This window comes from Myxine glutinosa, chromosome 1 (genome assembly GCF_964187855.1).
Source record: "Myxine glutinosa chromosome 1, kmMyxGlut1.1, whole genome shotgun sequence".
In the NCBI taxonomy this organism is placed as follows: Eukaryota; Metazoa; Chordata; class Myxini; order Myxiniformes; family Myxinidae; genus Myxine; species Myxine glutinosa.
Window position 1 is genome coordinate 7,015,555 of NC_136261.1, and position 16,486 is coordinate 7,032,040.

The 16,486-nt window shown below is 45.6% G+C and overlaps 1 protein-coding gene across 1 annotated transcript in view; it reads left to right on the top strand.

The window, feature by feature from the left end:
• The window catches only part of LOC137421138 (myosin-binding protein C, cardiac-type-like), a 146,710-nt gene that overhangs the window by 37,891 nt on the left and 92,333 nt on the right, over nucleotides 1-16,486 (top strand). Inside the window, exons 4-6 of the mRNA XM_068106888.2 lie at nucleotides 2,836-2,984; nucleotides 10,128-10,245; nucleotides 15,442-15,493. Coding sequence (XP_067962989.2) covers nucleotides 2,836-2,984; nucleotides 10,128-10,245; nucleotides 15,442-15,493 — 319 coding nt within the window. The remainder of the gene's footprint in view (nucleotides 1-2,835; nucleotides 2,985-10,127; nucleotides 10,246-15,441; nucleotides 15,494-16,486) is intronic.

A 16,486-nucleotide genomic window follows, 5' to 3' on the forward strand; every position in this document is an offset into this window, starting at 1 on the left:
TGTAAACCCCCATTGTAAACCACACTGCCCATGGTTTCTTCTTTCTAACATTGTAAACCCCCATTGTAAACCCCCATTGTAAACCACACTGACCATGGTTTCTTCTTTCTAACATTGTAAACCCCCATTGTAAACCCCCATTGTAAACCCCCATTGTAAACCCCCATTGTAAACCACACTGCCCATGGTTTCTTCTTTCTAACATTGTAAACCCCCATTGTAAACCGCACTGACCATGGTTTCTTCTTTCTAACACTGTAAACCCCCATTGTAAGCCACACTGCCCATGGTTTCTTCTTTCTAACATTGTAAACCCCCATTGTAAACCACACTGACCATGGTTTCTTCTTTCTAACATTGTAAACCCCCATTGTAAAGCGCACCGACCATGGTTTCTTCTTTCTAACATTGTAAACCCCCATTGTAAACCCCCATTGTAAACCCCCATTGTAAACCGCACTGCCCATGGTTTCTTCTTTCTAACACTGTAAACCCCCATTGTAAACCCCCACTGTAAACCCCCATTGTAAACCCCCATTGTAAACCACACTGACCATGGTTTCTTCTTTGTAACATTGTAAACCCCCATTGTAAACCCCCATTGTAAACCACACTGCCCATGGTTTCTTCTTTCTAACATTGTAAACCCCCATTGTAAACCCCCATTGTAAACCACACTGACCATGGTTTCTTCTTTCTAACATTGTAAACCCCCATTGTAAACCCCCATTATAAACCGCACTGACCATGGTTTCTTCTTTCTAACATTGTAAACCCCCATTATAAACCCCCATTGTAAACCGCACCGACCATGGTTTCTTCTTTCTAACATTGTAAACCCCCATTGTAAACCCCCATTGTAAACCACACTGCCCATGGTTTCTTCTTTCTAACACTGTAAACCCCCATTGTAAACCGCACTGACCTTGGTTTCTTCTTTCTAACATTGTAAACCCCCATTGTAAACCGCACTGACCATGGTTTCTTCTTTCTAACATTGTAAACCCCCATTGTAAACCCCCATTGTAAACCACACTGACCATGGTTTCTTCTTTCTAACACTGTAAACCCCCATTGTAAACCGCACTGACCATGGTTTCTTCTTTCTAACATTGTAAACCCCCATTGTAAACCACACTGACCATGGTTTCTTCTTTCTAACATTGTAAACCCCCATTGTAAACCCCCATTGTAAACCACACTGACCATGGTTTCTTCTTTCTAACACTGTAAACCCCCATTGTAAACCACACTGCCCATGGTTTCTTCTTTCTAACATTGTAAACCCCCATTGTAAGCCACACTGCCCATGGTTTCTTCTTTCTAACATTGTAAACCCCCATTGTAAACCACACTGACCATGGTTTCTTCTTTCTAACATTGTAAACCCCCATTGTAAAGCGCACCGACCATGGTTTCTTCTTTCTAACATTGTAAACCCCCATTGTAAACCCCCATTGTAAACCCCCATTGTAAACCGCACTGCCCATGGTTTCTTCTTTCTAACACTGTAAACCCCCATTGTAAACCCCCACTGTAAACCCCCATTGTAAACCCCCATTGTAAACCACACTGACCATGGTTTCTTCTTTGTAACATTGTAAACCCCCATTGTAAACCCCCATTGTAAACCACACTGCCCATGGTTTCTTCTTTCTAACATTGTAAACCCCCATTGTAAACCCCCATTGTAAACCACACTGACCATGGTTTCTTCTTTCTAACATTGTAAACCCCCATTGTAAACCCGCATTGTAAACCACACTGACCATGGTTTCTTCTTTCTAACATTGTAAACCCCCATTGTAAACCCCCATTGTAAACCACACTGACCATGGTTTCTTCTTTCTAACATTGTAAACCCCCATTGTAAACCCCCATTGTAAACCACACTGACCATGGTTTCTTCTTTCTAACACTGTAAACCCCCATTGTAAACCACACTGACCATGGTTTCTTCTTTCTAACATTGTAAACCCCCATTGTAAAGCGCACCGACCATGGTTTCTTCTTTCTAACATTGTAAACCCCCATTGTAAACCACACTGACCATGGTTTCTTCTTTCTAACATTGTAAACCCCCATTGTAAACCCCCATTGTAAACCACACTGACCATGGTTTCTTCTTTCTAACATTGTAAACCCCCATTGTAAACCCGCATTGTAAACCACACTGACCATGGTTTCTTCTTTCTAACATTGTAAACCCCCATTGTAAACCCCCATTGTAAACCACACTGACCATGGTTTCTTCTTTCTAACATTGTAAACCCCCATTGTAAACCCCCATTGTAAACCACCCTGACCATGGTTTCTTCTTTCTAACACTGTAAACCCCCATTGTAAACCACACTGACCATGGTTTCTTCTTTCTAACATTGTAAACCCCCATTGTAAACCACACTGACCATGGTTTCTTCTTTCTAACATTGTAAACCCCCATTGTAAACCCGCATTGTAAACCACACTGACCATGGTTTCTTCTTTCTAACATTGTAAACCCCCATTATAAACCCCATTGTAAACCCCATTGTAAACCACACTGACCTTGGTTTCTTCTAACAGATCGGTTTCTCCTTTCATATTCAGTACAAGGTGCCGAGGAGCATAATTTTGCTGGGAACGTGGTTGTGCCGCTGATGCAGTGCCCCCTGTGGGTTAGGGGATGTATTAATGATTCATTCAGAGTGCTGGCGATAAACTCGAGGATGATAATCTACAGCCGGATTGGGGTTCAAACGCAGGATAGACAGCTCAGAGAGGAGTGTGCACACCTCAAGACCATCTTGCCAGCCACACAAACACCCACACAGACCCCTGTTTACCGGTCCCCAGGAGGTGAGCTCGCCTTTGTGGCACGAGTACAGTCTGAGCTGCTGTCCCGCAAGCCCTCCGTGCGCTGGTTCAAGGGAAAATGGATGGACTTGGCCAGCAAGGTGGGAACGCACCTCAAGCTCACGGAAACTTTCGACCGTAATACCAAGGTGGGCAATGGTTCTCTTTACACAAGCAGGTTGTGTTGAGTATAGGTTTGTGGTTGTGCTTACAGATTCGTAACTTCAAAATTTTCATATATTATACAATTTAAATGAAATACAAAATTAAGGCTTGATAAAAAAAGTTTTAAAAAAGAGTAATTTACAAGTTTGTCACATCAAAATTGTAATTGTTTTCAAGAAAAAAATGAACATTAAGTGAAAAAATTTCATGTAGTTTACAGGTTCAGAACGTTTAAATTTTAAATGTAGTTTACAGGTTCATAACGTTTAAATTTTAAATGTAGTTTACAGGTTCATAACGTTTAAATTTAAATGTAGTTTACAGGTTCATAATGGTTACATTTTAAATGTAGTTTACAGGTTCATAACGTGAAAATTTTAAATGTAGGTTACAGGTTCATAACGTTTAAATTTTAAATGTAGTTTACAGGTTCATAATGGTTAAATTTAAATGTAGTTTACAGGTTCATAATGGTTAAATTTTAAATGTAGTTTACAGGTTCATAACGTTTAAATTTAAATGTAGTTTACAGGTTCATAATGGTTAAATTTTAAATGTAGTTTACAGGTTCATAACGTGAAAATTTTAAATGTAGGTTACAGGTTCATAACGTTTAAATTTTAAATGTAGTTTACAGGTTCATAACGTTTAAATTTTAAATGTAGTTTACAGGTTCATAACGTTTAAATTTTAAATGTAGTTTACAGGTTCATAACGTTTAAATTTAAATGTAGTTTACAGGTTCATAATGGTTAAATTTTAAATGTAGTTTACAGGTTCATAACGTGAAAATTTTAAATGTAGGTTACAGGTTCATAACGTTTAAATTTTAAATGTAGTTTACAGGTTCATAACGTTTAAATTTAAATGTAGTTTACAGGTTCAAAACATTGCAATTTTAAATGTAGTTTACAGGTTCATAACGTATAAATTAGAAATGTAATTTACAGGTTCATAATGGTTAAATTTTAAATGTAGTTTACAGGTTCATAACGTGTAAATTTTAAATGTAGTTTACAGGTTCATAATGGTTAAATTTTAAATGTAGTTTACAGGTTCATAACGTTTAAATTTAAATGTAGTTTACAGGTTCATAATGGTTAAATTTTAAATGTAGTTTACAGGTTCATAACGCTTAAATTTTAAATGTCGTTTACAGGTTCATAATGTTTAAATTTTAAATATCGTTTACAGGTTCATAACGTATAAATTATAAATTTAATTCACAGGTTCATAACGCTTAAGTGTTAAATGTAGTTTACAGATTAAGAACGTGTAAATCTAAATGTAGTTTACAGGTTCAGAACGTTTAAAATGTGAATGTCGTTTACAGGTTCATAACGCTTAAATTTTAAATGTCGTTTACAGGTTCATAATGTTTAAATTTTAAATGTATTTTTTAGGTTCATAACGTTTGAATTTTAAATGTAGTTTACAGGTTCATAACGTTTAAATTTAAATGTAGTTTACAGGTTCAAAACATTGAAATTTTAAATGTAGTTTACAGGTTCATAACGTATAGATTAGAAATGTAATTTACAGGTTCATAACGCTTAAATGTTAAATGTAGTTTACAGATTCATAACGTGTAAATTTTAAATGTAGTTTACAGGTTCATAGTGTTTAAATTTTAAATGTTGTTTACAGGTTCCTAACGTTAAAATTTTAAATGTAGTTTACAGGTTCATAACGTTAAAAATTTTTATGTAGTTTACAGGTTCATAACGTTAAAATTTTAAATGTAGTTTACAGGTTCATAACGTTTAAATTTTAAATGTAGTTTACAGGTTCATAACGTTTAAATTTTAAATGTAGTTTACAGGTTCATAATGTTTATGAACCTGTATCCGGCTGCCTCCCTCTATCCTTGAACTTCTCTATCCTCTTCCAAACCTCCTTTTCACCAACTGCCTTTGCTACTTCCTCCGTCCACCATACCTGGTTTTTATCCCTCGACGATGCACCCTTTCCTGACGTCCTTCCACACAACACTTCTGCAATTCCCCTAAATGCCTCTCTGTACTTCTTCCTCTCTTTTTCCAAACCTTGAAGGAACTGCGCTCCAACGCGAGTCGAAAGAATTGACGCGACCAAAGACGGAATTCGTCCGAGTTGCTTTATTGAAACAAAACAGCTCAGGTATTCTCACAAGCCCGTTTATCGGGCAGCAATATATATACACATTTATGTCGGGAAGTTTGCCCGGCAAAAGCTATACCGGGCATGCCCGGGTGTCAAGGGCGAGCCTTGGAAAGGCGAGTCTGGACCTGCCCGGGCGTGTTTGGCTGCGGCCTGGCAAGTCGAGGCTGGGCGTGCCCGGGCGCTCTGGACGAGCACTGGAAAGGCGATAGCGGGCGTGCCCGGGCGCTCTGGGCGAGCCCTGGAAAGGCGATAGCGGGCATGCCCAGACGCTCTGGGCGAGCCCTGGAAAGGCGAGAGCGGGCATGCCCGGGAAAGACGAGACCGGGCGTGCCCGGGAGGTTCGGGCGTGCCCAGGAACAGTGAGTCCGGGCATGCCCGGGAGAGGCGCGTCTGGCCGTGTTCTGGCCGGTGCAAGGCGATTGTGTGCATCCAGCGGTAACCGCTACACACGCCCCTCCAGAATCGACCTGCACCGGCAGGGTCAATTTAAGGGGGGTCCGGATGACCCGGCCGAAGTGACCCCTGGAGGGTCGTGGGGAGGGGTCCGACGTGGTGGTGGGTGGTCGAGCGGGGGGAACTGTGGACGGGGGGCGGCCTCGCCGCGGAGGAAGGGCCAACCGTGGTGGTCGGTCGACGTCCATGTGCGCCGGTTTGAGGCGGTCCACAGAAATCCGGTCCGGCCGGCCGCCGAAGTCGACGATGAAAGACTTGTCGCCCCGTCGCAGGACCCGGAAGGGCCCGTCGTACGGCGGCCGGAGTGGCCGCCGGTGCGCGTCATGACGCACAAAGACGTACTCCGCTGTGCGAAGCGCCGGGGGGACGTAGGACTGGGGGCCACCGTGGCGGGACGTCGGCACGGGGGCAAATCGTCGGGCGGCCTCCTGGAGGTCCGAGCGCTGGCGAGCGGCGGACCAGGGACTGGTAGCGTCGGGCACGAATTCGCCCGGGACGCGGAGCGGCTGGCCGTAGACGAGCTCGGCGGCGGACGCCTGGAGGTCTTCCTTGGGGGCCGTGCGAAGGCCCAAAAGGACCCACGGCAGCCGGTCGGCCCAACCGTCGTCCTGAAGGCCGGCCATGAGTGCGGCCTTCATGGAGCGGTGAAACCGCTCGCACAACCCGTTGGCTTGGGGGTGGTAGGCCGTGGTGCGGTGCAGCGTGACCCCCAACAAACGGGCGACCGCGCCCCAAAGCTCAGACGTGAACTGTGGGCTGCGGTCGGACGAGATGTCCGCTGGTGCGCCGAAGCGCGCGACCCAGGTGGCGATGAACGCCTGCGCCATGTCGGCGGTGGTGGTGGAGGCGAGGGGCACGGCCTCCGGCCACCTGGTGGTCCTGTCCACCATGGTGAGCAGGTGGGTGAACCCCCGCGAGGGGGGCAGGGGACCCACCACGTCCACGTGGACGTGGTCGAAACGCCGTTCAGGCACGGCGAAAGGTGCCAGCGGGGCCTGGGTGTGGCGGTGGACCTTGACCCGCTGGCAGGCCGTGCAGGCGTTGGCCCAGTCCCGGATGTTTCGTCGAAGGCCGTGCCAGACGAAACGCGCCGACACCAGCTTCTGAGAAGCTTTCCGGCCCGGGTGAGAAAGGCCGTGGATGGAGGCGAAGATGTGGCGCTGCCAGGAAACGGGCACGATGGGGCGAGGCTGGCCCTGGGAGACGTCGCAGAGCAGGACAGTGCCCGCGAAGGGAATGTCGGCCAGGCGGAGGCCCGTGTCCGCCGCACAGAGTGCCTGCACCGAGGCGTCGGTGGTCTGGTCGGCCGCCATGAGCGCGAATTCCACGCCGAGGTGGACCGCATTCGCGCTGGCCCGAGAAAGACAGTCGGCCACGGCGTTGTCTTTGCCGGCGACGTGCCGGATGTCCGTGGTGAACTCTGACACGGCGGAGAGGTGGCGCTGCTGGCGGGCCGACCACGGCTCCGTGACCTTAGCCATTGCGTAGACCAACGGCTTGTGGTCGACGAAAGCCGTGAACGGGCGGGGTCACCAATGAAGGAACTGCGCTCCAACGCGAGTCGAAAGAATTGACGCGACCAAAGACGGAATTCGTCCGAGTTGCTTTATTGAAACAAAACAGCTCAGGTATTCTCACAAGCCCGTTTATCAGGCAGCAATATATATACACATTTATGTCGGGAAGTTTGCCCGGCAAAAGCTATACCGGGCATGCCCGGGTGTCAAGGGCGAGCCTTGGAAAGGCGAGTCTGGACCTGCCCGGGCGTGTTTGGCTGCGGCCTGGCAAGTCGAGGCTGGGCGTGCCCGGGCGCTCTGGACGAGCACTGGAAAGGCGATAGCGGGCGTGCCCGGGCGCTCTGGGCGAGCCCAGGAAAGGCGATAGCGGGCATGCCCGGACGCTCTGGGCGAGCCCTGAAAAGGCGATAGCGGACATGCCCGGGAAAGACGAGACCGGGTATGCCCGGGAGGTTCGGGCGTGCCCGGGAACAGTGAGTCCGGGCATGCCCGGGAGAGGCACGTCTGGCCTTGTTCTGGCCGGTGCAAGGCGATTGTGTGCATCCAGCGGTAACCGCTACAACCTTCTGCTTCTTCGCTAAGTTGCTCATACCTGGCCCTCATCCTCTCCTTGTACTCTACGGTAACGTTTTCCCTGCACTTCCCCCATCTAATAATCTTGCAACTCCTGCTCTTCACCTCCCACCTTTTCTTCATCCTCACCACAATCACCACAGGTTTGTGCTGGGTGGTAACATGCTCACCCGCCACTGCCTTACAATCATTAACCCTTCACAAGTGTCGCTTCCTTACCACCACCAAATCCAGTTCTATTCTGTGCTGTTCACTCCTATAGGTAACCTTGTGGCTTTCCCGCTTTTGAAAGAATGAACCAATTATGGCCATCCAATTCCTCGCCACCAGCTCCACCAGCTCTTGACCCTCTCTATTCCTCGTTCACCAACCAAATTTAACAACACATTCCTCGCCACCAGCTCTTGACCCTCTCTATTCATCATTCGCCAACCAAATTTAACAACACATTCCTCGCCACCAGCTCCACCAGCTCTTGACCCTCTCTATTCATCGTTCGCCAACCAAATTTAACAACACATTGCTCACCACCAGCTCTTGACCCTCTCTATTCATCGTTCGCCAACCAAATTTAACAACACGTTCCTCGCCACCAGCTCCACCAGCTCTTGACCCTCTCTATTCCTCGTTCACCAACCAAATTTAACAACACATTCCTCACCACCAGCTCCACCAGCTCTTGACCCTCTCTATTCATCGTTCACCAACCAAATTTAACAACACATTGCTCACCACCAGCTCCTGACCCTCTCTATTCATCGTTCGCCAACCAAATTTAACAACACATTCCTCGCCACCAGCTCCACCAGCTCTTGACCCTCTCTATTCCTCATTCACCAACCAAATTGAACAACACATTCCTCACCACCAGCTCCACCAGCTCTTGACCCTCTCTATTCCTCGTTCACCAACCAAATTTAACAACACATTCCTCGCCACCAGCTCTTGACCCTCTCTATTCCTCGTTCACCAACCAAATTTAACAACACATTCCTCACCACGAGCTCCACCAGCTCTTGACCCTCTCTATTCCTCGTTCGCCAACCAAATTTAACAACACATTCCTCGCCACCAGCTCCACCAGCTCTTGACCCTCTCTATTCATCGTTCGCCAACCAAATTTAACAACACATTCCTCGCCACCAGCTCCACCAGCTCTTGACCCTCTCTATTCATCGTTCGCCAACCAAATTTAACAACACATTGCTCACCACCAGCTCTTGACCCTCTCTATTCATCGTTCGCCAACCAAATTTAACAACACATTCCTCGCCACCAGCTCCACCAGCTCTTGACCCTCTCTATTCCTCGTTCGCCAACCAAATTTAACAACACATTGCTCACCACCAGCTCCACCAGCTCTTGACCCTCTCTATTCCTCATTCACCAACCAAATTTACCAACACATTCCTCACCACCAGCTCCACCAGCTCTTGACCCTCTCTATTCCTCGTTCACCAACCAAATTTAACAACACATTCCTCGCCACCAGCTCTTGACCCTCTCTATTCCTCGTTCACCAACCAAATTTACCAACACATTCCTCGCCACCAGCTCCACCAGCTCTTGACCCTCTCTATTCCTCGTTCGCCAACCAAATTTAACAACACATTCCTCGCCACCAGCTCCACAAGCTCTTGACCCTCTCTATTCCTCGTTAATTTTAATTTTAATTAATTTTATTTAATTTTTATTATTATTTATTTTATTATTTTTATTATTTTATTTATCTATTAAAATTTTAAAATTTACAATTCAAATAAAATATGAAATTTTACTTTAAATTTTAATTTAAAAAACGAGTTTAAATACGTTGTTTACAGGTTTGTAACGTTTTAGATTTTAATTGTTTGCAATTAAAATTAATGTATAAATTAAAAATGTATTTTAATTAATTTACAATTTTCAGAAATAAAAATGTTGTTAAAAATAAGTTTTAATGTGTAAACTAGGTTTGTATCGTTTAAATTTTAATTGTTAACAATTAAAATAAATGTATATATTAAAAAAAAATTCATTTAAAAAAAAAAAAGTTATTTATATGTTAAAAATAATTTTTAACATGTAGCTTATAGATTTGTAACGTTTAAGTTTAAATTATTTACAATTAAAAGAAATGTAAAAAAAAAGAAGTAATTTCAAAATTTTAGAGAATGTAGTTTACAGGTTAAAAGGTCGTCTACAGGTTAAAAACAAGTTTTAATATGTAGTTTATAGGTTAGTAACTTTTAAATTTACATTTTTAGAGATCGAGGCTCATGGAGGAGCTTTGGTGTAAACAATGAAATGATTCCTCCTGTTTGCCTGATTTCCAGGAATCTTTTGATCCCAAGTGTTAGGGAAGATGCTAATACTCACAAAGTAAATACTAACTGCAACCCCACTCTAACATGTGTAAATGTGCTCCTCACCATTATCCCGCATCACCTCCAAAACCTTTAGGTGTACACGTTTGAGATGAGGGTGATGGAGGCCAAAGAGAGTTTCGCAGGCAGCTATCGCTGTGAGGTCATGCTCAAGGAGAAGTTTGATAGCTGGACTTTCGAGCTGCTGGTGGAAGGTCTGTGGAGGAACTGCTCCCCGATCCATTATCATTGGTCTTCACTTACCTTGATGTAGTTGCATGTTCACTTTGATGATGAAAAATGCTCTCGTTCTAGGCAAACCTGTATTGTAAAGTCTTTCTTTTTGAGGTCCAGCTTCATCTGAGGAGGGAGTTTCAGTGACGCAACGGTTGGCTAACAATGAGGCAATCTATATTGATATATTTTATACCCAAAGACCCCGAAGACCCAAAACACCCCAATGACCCAAAATACCCTTAAAGGCCCAGTGCATCCAAAAGACCCCGAAGACCCAAATGGCACTGAAGACCCAAAAGACCCCGAAGACCCAAAACACCCTGAAGACCCAAAATACCCCACAGACTCAAAACACCCTGAGACCCAAACTATTCTTAAAGACTCAGAGGAACTAAAAGACCCTTAAAACCCAAAAGCCCCTGAAGACCCAAAAGACCCCGAAGACCCAAAACACGCCAAAGACTCCAAATACCCTTAAAGGCCCAGAGGACCCAAAAGACCCTGAAGACCCAAATGGCACTAAAGACCCAAAACACCCAAAACACCACGAAGACCCAAAAGACCTCAAAGAGCCAAAACACCCCGACGACCCAAAACATCCCAAAGATCCAAAAAGACCCCGAAGACCCAAAACACCCCAAAGACCCAAAACACCCTGAAGACCCAAAACACCCTGAAGACCCCAAAAGACCCTTAAGACCCATAAGATTCAAAAGCCCCAAAGACCCAAAACACCCCAAAGATCCAAAATACCCTTAAAGGCCCAGAGGATCCAAAACACCCCAAAACCCAAAAGACCCTGAAGACCCAAAACACCCCGAAGACCCAAAATACCCCGGGGACCTAAAACACCCCAAAGACCCAAGACGACCCAAAAGACCCTTAATACCCAAAAGCCCCTGAAGACCCAAAGGACCATGAAGACCCCAAAGGACCCTGAAGACCCAAAATACCCTTAAAGGCCCATAGGATCCAAAAGACCCTGAATACCCAATAGCACTGAAGACCCAAAGACCCAAAATACCCTTAAAGACCCAAAATACCCTTAAAGACCCTTAAATACCCTGAAGACCCAAAATACCCTGAAAACCCAAAATACCCTGAAAAGCCAAAATACCCTGAAGACCCAAAATACCCTGAAGACCCAAAATACACTGAAGACCCCAAATACCCAAATTACCCTCAAAAGCTCTGAGGATCCAAAAGACCATGAAGACCCAAATGGCCCCGAAGACCCAAAAGACCCAAAACACCCTGAAGACTTAAAAGACCCTGAAGACCGAAAATACCCAAAATACCCCAAAGACCCAAAACACCCCAAAGACCCAAACTATTCTTAAAGATTCAGAGGAATCAAAAGACCCTTAAAGCCCCTGAAGACCCAAAAGACTCTGAAGACCCCAAAGACCCCGAAGACCCAAAACACCCCAAAAATACCCAAAATACCCTTAAAGGCCCAGAGGATCCAAAAGACCCCAAAGACCCAAATGGCACTGAAGACCCAAAATACCCCAAAAAACCCAAAACACCCTGAAGACCCTGAAGACCCAAACACCCTGAAGACCCAAAACACGCTGAAGACCCCAAAAGACCCTGAAGATGCAAAAGACCCTGAAGTCCCAAAAAGACCCCAAAGACCCAAAAAGGCCCCAAAGACCCAAAGCACCCTGAAGACCCAAAATATCCAGAAGACCCCCAAAGACACAAAATTTTATTAAATACTCAGAGGAACCAAAAGACCCTTAAACCCTGATGACCCTGAAGACCCCAAATACCTTGAAGACCCAAAACACCCCAAAGACCCAAAATACACTTAAAGGCCCATAGGATCCAAAAGACCACGACGACCCAAATGGCACTGAAGACTAAAAACACACAGAAGACCCAAAACACCCCAAAGACCCAAAATACCCTTAAAGGCCCATAGGATCCAAAAGACCCCAAAGACCCAAAACACACCAAAGACCCAAAACATCCCATACATCCAAAAGACCTGGAGGACCCAAAAGACCCTGAAGACCCCAAAGACCCAAAATACCCTTAAAGACTCAGAGGAACCAAAAGACCCTTAAGACCCAAAAGCCCCAAACACCCCAAAGACCAAAAAGACCCAAAACACCCGAAGACCTAAAAAGACACCGAAGACCCAAAACCCTGAAGACCCAAAAGACCCCGACGACCCAAAACACCCCAAAGACCCAAAATATTCTAAAAGACTCAGAGGAACCAAAACACCATTTAAGACCCAAAAGCCCCTGAAGACCCCAAAACCCCAAAGAACCCGAAGACCCCAAAGACCCGAAGACCCAAAACACCCCAAAGACCCAATATACTGTTAAAGGCCCAGAGGATCCAAAAGACCCCAAAGACCGAAATGGCACTGAAGACCCAAAATACCCCAAAGACCCAAAATACCATGAAGACCAAAAACACCCTGAAGACCAAAAACACCCTGAAGACCCAAAACATCCCAAAGACCCAAAATATTCTTAAAGACTCAGAGGAAGCAAAAGGCCCTCAAGACACAAAAGCCCCTGAAGACCCAAAATACCCTGAAGACCCCAAAGACCCTGAAGACCCAAAACACCCCAAAGACCTAAAATACCCTTAAAGGCACAGAGGATACAAAAGACCCAGAAGACCCAAATGACACTGACGACCCAAAATACCCCAAAGACACAAACCACCCGAAGACCCAAAATGCCCCGAAGACCCAAAACGCCCCGATGACCCAAAACACCCCAAAGACCCAAAACACCCCAAAGGCCCAAAAGACAAAGAAGACCCAAAATGCCCTGAAGACCCAAAACACCCTGAAGACCCTTTAGACCCAAAAGACTCTTCAAGACCCAGAGGAACCAAAAGATCCTTAAGACCCAAAAGCCCCTGAAGACACCAAAGACCCAAAAGACCCCAAAGAACCAAAACATGCCAAAGACCCAAAATACCCTTGAAGGCCCAGAGGATCCAAAAGACCCTGAAGACCCAAATGGCACTGAAGACCCCAAACACCCCCAAAGACCCAAAACATACCAAGGCCCTGAAGACCCCAAAATACCCTGAAGACCCTGAAGACCCAAACGACCCAAAAGACCCAGAAGAACCAAAATACCCCAAATACCTTTAAAGACCCAGAGGAACCAAAAGACCTTTAAGACCCAAAACCCTGTGGAGACACCGAAGACCCAAATGACCCTGAAGACCCAAATATCCTTAAGACCCTAAAGATCCTGAAGACTCAAAACACCCCCAAAGACCCAAATACCGTCAAAGGCCCAGATGATCCAAAAGACCCTGAAGACCCAAAAGCCCCTGAAGAACCTAAAGATCCTGAAGACCCCGAAGATCCAAAACACCCCAAAGACCCAAAACACCCAGAGTACCAAAAAAGACCACGAGGACCCAAAACACCTCGAAGACCTAAAAGACCCTGAAGACCCAAAACACCCTGAAGACCCAAAAGACCCTTGAATACCCCGAATAACCAAAATATCCCAAAGACCCTTAAAGACCCAGAGGAACCAAAAGCCCCTGAAGAACCAAAAGATCCTGAAGACCCCAAAGACCCAAAAGACCCAAAATACCCTTAAAGGCCCAAAAGGATCCAAAAGACCCAAAAGACCCCGAAGACCCAAAACACACCGAATACCCAAAACACACCGAAGACCCAAAACACAATGAAGATGCAAAACACCCCAAAGACCCCCCAAAGACCCAAAACACCCCGAATACCCAAAGCACCCCAAAGACCCAAAACACCCAGAGTACCAAAAAAGACCATGAGGACCCAAAACACCCCGAAGACCTAAAAGACCCTGAAGACCCAAAACACCCTGAAGACCCAAAAGACCCTTGAATACCCCGAATAACCAAAATATCCCAAAGACCCTTAAAGACCCAGAGGAACCAAAAGCCCCTGAAGAACCAAAAGATCCCAAAGACCCCAAAGACCCAAAATACCCTTAAAGACCCAAAAGACCCCGAAGACCCAAAACACACCGAAGACCCAAAACACCCCGAAGACCCAAAACACCCAAAATACCCAAAACACCCCAATTATCCAAAAAGACCCCGCAGACCCAAAACATCCCGAAGACCCAAAACAATTCAAAGAACCAGAATATTCTTGAAGACTCAGAGGAACAAAAAGATCCTTAAGACCCAAAAGACCCAGAAGACCCCAAAGACATCAAAATACCCTTAAAGGCCCAGAGTATCCAAAAGACCCAAAGACCCAAATGGCACTGAAGACCCAAAACACCCCGAAGACCCAAAATACCCCAAAGACCCAAAACACCCCGAATACCCAAAACATCCGAAGACCCAAAACACCCAGACTACCCAAAACGACCACATGACCCAAAACATCCCGAAGACCTAAAGGACCCAAAAGACCCTGAAGACGCAAAACACCCTGAAGACCCCAAAGACCCTTTAGACTCAAAAGATCCTTTAGACCCAAAAGACCCTTGAATACCCTGAATAACAAAAATACCGCAAAGACCCTTGAAGACCCAGAGGAACCAAAGGACCCTTAAGACCCAAAAGCCCCTTAAGGCACCGAAGACCCAAAAGACCCTGAAGACCACAAAGACCCCGAAGACCCAAAACACCCCAAAGACCCAAAATACCTTTAAAGGGTGAGAGGATCCAAATGGCCCTGAAGACCCAAAAGACCCCAAAGACCCCCAAAGCACCAAAATACCCTTAAAGGCCCAGAGGATCCAAAAGACCCTGAATACCTAAATGGCCCTGAAGACCCAAATGCCCCTGAAGACCCAAAACACCATGATAACCCAAAAGACCCCGAAGACCCAAAAGACACCGAAATGATCAAAGCTGTCTATCCCTCTGAAATTTGCTAGCAGAGAATTTGTTATTGCCAGCAGAGAGGACACTCGGCTTAACGTCCCTTGTTCCCTTGTGATGAACCAGGATGACAGTTTATAGTCAGGTTGGTAATCAAATCCAGACAAGGTACCTCATAGGAAAGTGACTTGCCTCTCAGCGATGTTGTTTGTTCATAAAACATAAAAATTGATCATTTTAATTTAATTATTAAATACATAATTTTCCTTATTATCCAAAACCTCAATGGGTGTGTGTGTGTGTGTGTGTGCGTGCGTGCGTGCGTGCGTGTGTGTGTGTGTGTGTGTGTGTGTGTGTGTGTGTAGAAGCTCCAGAACCAAAGCAGGTGGTGGATATCAGAGCAGCTTTTCGCAAAGTGTGAGTGTCCTCATACCCTCACTCTCCTTGGTTTGATTTTGAACCTCATCGGTTGGCAGATATTCTTTATGCTCTTGGAATTTCTGTATTGTAAAGTCTTTATTTTTGAGGTCCATATTCATCTGAGGAGGGAGTTCCAGTGAGGCAACGGTCGGCTAACAGTGAGGCAACGGTGACATTAGTCCCAAGAATGTGCACGAAGGATGTGTTATGACATACTAGTAGAAAGCCAAAATAAGACGGGTTGGAACAGTTTCTTCGACGGTGCAGCCTCGTGAGCGTGCCAAAGTCTGAAGCCTCGGCCTAGTGTCAGATGTGCTTATTTCTTCTTTATTTATTAGACATCCGAAATAAGCTTTTGGTGCAGTAACCTGTATGATCACTCTGTGAACACATTGGGATCTTTGACGCTACACACAAAGTAAATTATCACCTGTGTCATTACCCTGCGCTCGCGAAGTGAAACAGGGTTAAGCGATCGGGTGTGTCTGTCCGTGCGAACAATAACATACAGTACGTGCGTATTGTGTGTCTGCGTTTTAAAAATTAATCTTCTCGACAACTCTCTTCCTCACTCTCCTTGCACTGCCCTCTCTCCTCCTCACCCCCAGGAGTACCTCTGGCTATGGCTTCCTCTCTGCTCCCACCTTTTGTTCATATGTGTTCTGTACCATCCTCCAAGCAGTGATGACTCCATTTACATTTCGCTGTCGGACAACATGGACCAACTTCTATCAACTCATCCAAACTCTCTCTTCCTCATATGTGGCGACTTCAACTGTCATCATGCCAGCTGGCTGGGTGTGGGTTCCTCTCTCCAGCCATGGCACCTCAGCAAAGGACTTCTGTGACTCACTGGGACTGACACAATCTGTCAATTTCCCGACCCAGATCTCAGTCAATGGAGTATCTTCTCTTCTAGACTTGGTTATGACAAACTTCCCTGCAAATGTCTGCTGCTCTTCTTCTGCTCCAATCGGTTCTTCTGATCAT